The 7,123-nt window shown below is 59.5% G+C and overlaps 1 protein-coding gene across 1 annotated transcript; it reads right to left on the bottom strand.

The window, feature by feature from the left end:
* Nucleotides 1-5: 5 nt before the first annotated feature.
* On the bottom strand, nt 6-2,708 carry FAM110D (family with sequence similarity 110 member D; the record flags this gene model as incomplete). The annotated part of the gene is given in 2 exon segments (XM_014591976.2): nt 6-779; nt 2,400-2,708. A coding segment is annotated over 1 exon segment (680 nt), but the record flags the coding sequence as incomplete, so codon positions are not given.
* Nucleotides 2,709-7,123: the final 4,415 nt, after the last annotated feature.

Here is a 7,123-nt window from a genome sequence, read left to right as displayed (position 1 = left end):
CCCCCCCGCCGCCTGCACCATCCCTTCCGTCAGCGTCCCCGTTGCTGGATGTCCAGTCACTGGTGTCCCCGGAACCGTGCGGCGGCGAAGCTCCCGTCTGGGGGCTGGCGTCGGCGCCCCAGCTCTGCGGAGAGAAGCGCTCGGCGCCCAGCACCTCCACCAGCGCGCGCTCCAGCCCGCAGTAGTTGAAGAAGCGCTCCTTCTCCGACAGCGGCAGCGAACACGTGGGGCACAGCGCCCGCTTTCCCGCCGCTTCTGGGGCATCTTGGGGCGCGACCCACGACCCGGGAGCCGCGGGCCGCTCTGTTGGGGTCGGGCTGCTCGGGGCAGTGTCCCGGGGAGCGCCGAGGAAGAGGCGCCGCACCAGACCCTGGCCTTTGGCGTTCTCTTTGTTCACCGAAGCCTTGCAGTCTCGCTTTTGGCGGTAGAAGACGAGGGAGTCAGGCCTCGGCTGCCGCCTGCCACTGCCCCTGCGGGCGGGTCTGGGCGTCCTGGGCGACGCAGGGGCCCCCAGCTCATTGCAGAGGTGCGGGGTGGGGGGCCCGGGACCCCCACGTAGGGCTGGCTCCTGTCGCCGCGCTATCACCTGGTGCGTCTTGACATACTTGGCTTTGTCAGCCTCCAGCCTCTCCACGGCGCTGGGGGTCCGTCCCCTGGACGGGGTGGACGGAGAGGCCAGGAGCATCTTAGCAGTGCTGAGCCCCACAGAGCCCCATAAGCCTGCGGGGGCACACAGCTTCTTCAGGAACCTACAGCAGTGGTGCGCAGCTCCCAGGGACCTGTAAGGACAGAGGGCCGGTCAGGGGGAGGGTAGCACGTCCCTGCCCTCCTGCGGCCATTCCTGGGAACAGGATCAGTCCAGCGTGTGTGTGTGGGGGGGCTGAGGCCAAGGAGCGGAGGCCCTTCCCAGCCCGTCCTCCCAGACTTCAGAGACACTGGATGCGGGTTCCCTGGACATCCAGAAACACATGCCCCTTGGAGGGTGCCCCAGTCTGGCCACAGGGCCGTGCACACAGGCATCGGTTAGCAGGCACTTGGAAAAGGAAATGGGGCTGGTCCCAGCCCAATTCCCGAAAGTGGCCTTAACCGGAAAAAATACCTCTTCCCAACCCAGCAGCTTTGAGCCCAAGACGAGGCTCCCAGCCACAGGCCGTCCAACAGGCCCACCCTTCCCGCTCCAGGCCCGGGGTCAGGGACATAACGACAGGGTAGGAGCCTCCAGCAACTGCTGCCAACCAACCACCCTGCCCAGGCCCCGCAGGACCATCCCGGAAGGAGAGGGAGGGGTTCTCTGCCCGCCGGTCAGCCACCCTGGCCAGCCCCTCCGCTTGCCCAGAAAGCCCAGCTGTACCCACCTGGGTAACCCCTGCCTTCCACAGCATAGCCGAGGAACCTGCCCCAGAGGAGGGGCTGCTCCGGCCCTGCTGACCGTTAGGGGCCAGGAGCACCCAGGCCTCCTGCCTCGGCTCCAGAACTAGTCCAGACCGAGTGTCACTGACCGGTCAGAAGTTCCCGCCGATGTTTTGCTTCTATTCCTGCCTCTCTAAAACCAGGCGCATTTCCGTTAGACGCGGCCTCACTAAAAAGTTCCTTTCGCCTTCTCTTCCCAATCACCTGCACTCCCGGCGATCCGCCCTCGGGGTCCCTGCCCCTTCTCATCCCAGCACCCTGTGACCCTTCTCCCCACCTCCTTCTGCTGGGGAAGGGGCAGGGAGGGGGGCCGTAAATCAAGAACTGCCTGCCTGCCTTGGGAAAGGGCCACCCACGTGGCCGAGCGGCCACCACACAGCTCCCTGGCTCCCTGTCCTGGGCTGAGGATCTGATCATCTGGGGACAACAAAAGAACAGAGCCAGCCAGGGATCAGGGCTGTCCCCTCCCCGCCCTCTGCCTGCCACCCTTCCTCACCCCGGCTTTCTCCCAGCACCCCCAGTGGCCCTGAGTCTCCGCGGAGGTGGCTGGAGACTGGGAACCCAGGGGCAAGCAGAGGCCGGCCAGCAGTGTCCCGTTTCCCAGGAACTATCCTGGCAGTGGGCCGGACGCCCAGGTCCCAGGAGGGCACTGTGCTGGCCTGCTCGTGGGTGCCCTCCTTCCGTCCTCTCCTCCTCAGCTCTGTGCAGGGCGGCTATAAAAAGTCCCTAAACACAAGGACCAAAATAGTCTACCATCCACGGCCTCTCAGACTTCTGGGCTGGCCTGATGCCCGACCTCGGCGTTCCACCAGAGGAGCCTGGCCACAGTCCTCGCACCGTCCCTCAGCCCACCAACTGCAGTCCTGGAGCTGAGGGCCCCACTGGGCCAAGGCCTCGGCTCTGGGCTCTGGGCATGCTGTCCCAGGCTCACCGGCTTGGCCCCGTCTCCCTGCCCTCGGCCCAAGTGCCTGGGCTCCCCGCACACTCACCTCTGCGTAGGAAGCCAAATTGCAGGGGGCGCTGGGCTGGTCCAGACTGAGGGCAGGAGGGACAGCGGACTAGCAGTCACTTTGGTGGCAGCTAACCCTCTCTCCACAGGAAAAGCCAAGAGTGCCTCCACCCCCCAGATTAACCCTCGCCTTCCTGACCCAGAGTGCCTCTGTTAACTCCTTCCTGGGCAGCCTCTCCTTGCTGAGAGCACTGTGGGCCAGGGCCAGCCCTGTCGCCTTGCAGATGGCCCAGCAGGTCCTGCCAGTTTAGGGGTTTGCCACGGAGGCACCCACTGGGAGCCTGGGGCAGAGCCAGGACCCCGAACAAGGACACCGGTCCCCAGGCTTCCTCCAGAGGCCTGGAGAGGAGGAGCCATTTGTGGGGTCGGCCCTCTGCCGGCCTTGGCAGGTGCTCCAGCAGTTTGAATGGATGGAAGGGAGGCAGGCTTCCAGGCGACTTGCTTCCCCTCCGACCCGCTGTGGCAGGCTTAGACCCGTCCAGGTCTGGCTTGGATGGTGTCAAGCCTGCTTTTGGGGTGAAGCCAGGACTCTGCAGCCCCAAGTGGGGGCAGAACGGCTACAGATGTGTCATGAGCTGCCCCAGCAAGCCTTAGCATGAAGGTTCCCGGAGCACCCTGGAGGTGCCTCTGCCCAACACCCTTTGGTGGCAGATGGGATCAGCTGGGAAGCGGGTGCTGAGGGGCAACTCCTGGCCAAGATGAGGCCTTCTGGCCCACTTCCTCCTCTGCCCCAGCTTGGGGACTCCCAGAGGAAGCATGGCTTCTCCGACACTTCATGTCTTAAGGTGCAGCCCTGTGTCCCAGAACTCCCCTATCCTGAGCAGGCAGACCTCCAGCACCCAGAGATCAAAGACCAGTGCCCCTGCTAAGATGGTCCCTACCCATTCACAGCTGGCCCCTTCCCATGAGTTCCTTCTAGCACTTAAAAAATATGGGACCAGCAGTTAGAGTAATGGCTATGTCGCTGGACTCCCATGTAGGCGACCACGGTTTGAGTCCTGGACCCAGTGGCTTAAATTCACATCAGGCGCATGCGCGTGCGTGCCCAAGATCCCGAGAGGAGAAGGGATTGTGGCATGGCCATCCCCCCGGGGGATGATTTCTCACTTTCTGTCTGTCTGATGAGCGCGCGCACCCTATAGCAAAAACCTCTAAAAAAAAAAAAAAAGCATTCCCACCACCAATGACAAAAGATTAAAAAAAACATAGTTCTTGGGGCCAGCAGGTGGCGTGGTGGTTAAGGATGCTGGACCCACCCCCCCACACACATGGCAGACCGCAGTTCAAGCCCTGGACCTGGCGGTTTGCTTTCTCGCTCCCCTTCACCTCACTCTGTGCCCCTCTGGCCAAATAAAAATGTAAAATAAACCAAGTTAAATAAAATAATTCATTTAAAAATCATTATGCCACCTACTGCTACTGGCCCCTCTACTAGCACAGTTTTTAGAAAGAATTATTGAATTTAATCTTATTTAGTATCATTTTAAAATTTGATCAGAGAGCGAGAGGGAAAGTAAGAAAGCAGGCTACTAGGTCTGGGACTTGAATCACAGTTAGCCATGTGGGAGTTCAGGGCCCCTCTTCTGCCACCTTCTATTATTTACAAAGCATGCCTGTCCACATCTGTGCTCTCTGATTGTCCTTGCCCGCCGCAAGGACCCTAGACACGGCTGACAGCCCCTCTCTTGTCGGGCGCAGAAACAGGGAGAGATCCCCAAAGCCCACCCCAAACCACTCCTTCCACTGCACCCTCCACCTGTCGTGCAGGGTGACAAGTCTGAAACCCAGGCCCGGCTCCCGGGAAGAGATTTCTGTTACCTAATTAAAGGGAGGGTTTGCTTTGAGTTTTTGTTTTCCACGATAGTTCCACAGTTGTTAGAGTTCTTTAGGAAATGCTTTCAGCTACATTGTCAGGACAGTCTTTGAAGAGTAGGTTTTACCATTTTCCTCATTTACAGCTGAAGAGACTGAGGCTCAGACGGTGAAATGACTTACCCAAGCTCACCCAGTTAGAAATAACTAACTTTTACTGAGAGATCGTGTGTTAGGGGCTGCCCTCAGCACTCTGCATGACAATGACTGTATTAGCCCTCAGGACAACGCGGTGAAATGTGCTTTTGTGCCCGATTTTCTGGAGGAAGGCGGGTGCGGCCCCTAAGGGGTTAAGCGCAGGGAAGCGCAGGGCCCTGCCCAGCGGCTGTCAATAGCAGGAAGCCTGGCTGGGGGGGTGGCTGTTGTGTCTGATCCCCGTGCAGCCCCCTTCCTCTGCTCTTAAAGGAGCATCCGGGCTGGCTGGAAGGGCAGGCTCTGTTCTGGGAATGGAGAGCAGTGCTGGACTTCAGAAAGAGGGCGTTCAGAGCGCAGCGAGTCGGCCCTCCATAGGGGCGGCAGAAGGAGGGACACAATGCTGCCCTCAGGAGTCCCAGAGGGGCCAGGGGAAGGCCAAAGAGCCTTGCTCTCAGGACTCCCAGTCTGAGGGTGACAGTGCCTGCCCCGGGGTGTCAGTGCGGATTCCTGGGAGACAAGCACAGACCCTCTGGGGCGGGGTCACAGCGGAGAGGTCGAATGAGGTCAGGAAGGGTCTGGTTCTGGGCAGTGAGCCCCAGGAAGCCGGGGTGGGGGGGAGCGGTGTGGGGGGAGCGGAGGGCGAGAGGCTGAGCTGGGGGCCTGGCTCTGCTTCTTCCCTCCTCTGCACTTGCCAAGGGCTGGGTCTCTTTCTGGGCATAGGTCCCTAAGGAGTCCCTTAAAGTGGCTGCTTCCGACCTAGAGCCAGGACCGAAGATGACAGGGGAGGCCCAGTCCCAGGGAGTTTCCTTCCTGTTTCCGCCCTCATTCCCAGATCACCTTGAGGAGTGGGCCTGGGTCAGAAGCTGCTCCTTCCAGGGGAGGGTGGTGGGAGGTCGAGGATCAGCTCCAGGCAGGGTCAGGAATAGTGAGGCCCAGCCTCAGCCCACCCCTGGTCCCAGAGGAGACACCTCCTCCCTCAGCACAGCCAGCCGCAGTCTCGCATGCAGACCCAGCTCTGCCTTTGAGTTTAGTCCTGGCCTACCATTCACTGTGGGCCTCAGGTGGGAACTTCTCGGCTGAGTCCCTTTCTGTGTAAACGGCAACCAGGAGACCTAGCTTGTAAACCGCATTGGGGCCAGCAGGTGGCGTGCTGGTTAAAGCAGCTGGATCCCATAGGGCGGACTCTCTGGTTGGAGTCTCTGACCTGGTGACTTGAAAAACCCGCTTGGGGAACCAGCAGTTAGCGTAATGGCTATGTCGCTGGACTCCCACGTAGTCGACCGCAGTTCGCGTCCCGGACCCGGCGGCTTAAAACTCACGCCGGGTGCATGCCCAAGATTTCTGAGAGGAGAATGGAGGAGAAGGGATTGCCGGTGTGACCATCCCCCCTGGGGGGTGATTTCTCGCCTTCTGTCTCTAAGTCTCTCTCTGTCTGTCTCCAAAAAAAAGAAAGAAAGAAAAACCCGCTTTCTGGCGTGACCATCTCTATGTCTCTCTCTGTCTGGCGAGCGCACGCGCCCTATAGCGAAAAACTCTCCAAAAAAAAAAAAAGGGGAAAAAATAAAAACCCGCTGGGAACGCGTGTGTGCATGCCTAAGATCCCCACAGGAGATAAGAGAAGGGCTTGCCATGTGACCATTTCCCTCTCCCCTCGGGAGGTGCTTTCTCACTTGGCTTCTGTTTCTCTCCAGCTAGCCCACGGCACCCAATGGCAACTTTTTTTCCTCTCTGTTTTTTTGAGAGGTTTTTGCTATAGGTCGCGTGCTCTTGCCAGACAGAGAGCCAGAAAGCGAGAAATCACCCCCCAGGGGGGATGGCCACGCTGCAGTCCCCTCTCCTCCATTCTCCTCCCGGGATTTTGGGCATGCACGCACACGTGCCCGGCGTGAGTTTAAGCCACAGGGTCTGGGACTCGAACCGTGGTCAACTATGTGGGAGTCCAGCGACATAGCCATTACGCTAACTGCTGGTCCCTTTCTCTCTGTTTCTCTCCAGCTAGCCCACAGCACCCAATGGAAACATTTTCTTTCTTTTTTTTTTTTGGAGAGGTTTTTGCTGTAGGGCACATGGGCTTGCCAGAAAGACAGGGCCTTGGAAAGTGAGAAATCAACCCTGGTGGTGGTGGTGGGGGAATGGCCACGCCACAGTCCCTTCTCCATTCCCTCGGATTCTTGGGCACGCACACACAGGCGCTCAGGCACTCAGTGAGAGTTTAAGGGGACTCAAACCGTGGTTGACTACATGGGAGTCCAGCGACAGCATTACGCCAACTGTTGGTCCCCCCAATGGCAACTTTTTAAGAGTGGTATTAAGATGCAGAGAGGGATGGGCACTGGATTCCCACAGGGCCAGCTGAATGATCTGAGTCCAGGATCCAGTGGCCTAAAACTCATGCAGGTCCTTGTGCATGTTTGCCCCAAACTCCAGGAGAATGGAGGAGAAAGGACTGTGACCATGCCCTGTAGCCGAAGGAAAAAAAAAAAAAAAGGAAGAAAAAGATGCAAAGAGGTGGGGGCTGAGAAAGCTCATGGTCACTTTGGGGTGCTCCGGAAAAGCCAGATGCATCTAGATGGCCCCTTAGCTTCCCTGCCCACCCTTTCCCCACCCCTCCGGCCGGCCTTCTTCTCAGCCGGCCACAAATCACCGGGCACCTGCGCCTGCCGTGGCGGCGCCGGCAGGGCCTCCCCGTCCCCGGTC

Source organism: Tupaia chinensis, unplaced genomic scaffold (genome assembly GCF_000334495.1).
Source record: "Tupaia chinensis unplaced genomic scaffold, TupChi_1.0 Scaffold000628_1, whole genome shotgun sequence".
Lineage (NCBI taxonomy): Eukaryota > Metazoa > Chordata > Mammalia > Scandentia > Tupaiidae > Tupaia > Tupaia belangeri.
This window is presented reverse-complemented; position numbering and strand designations above follow the sequence as displayed.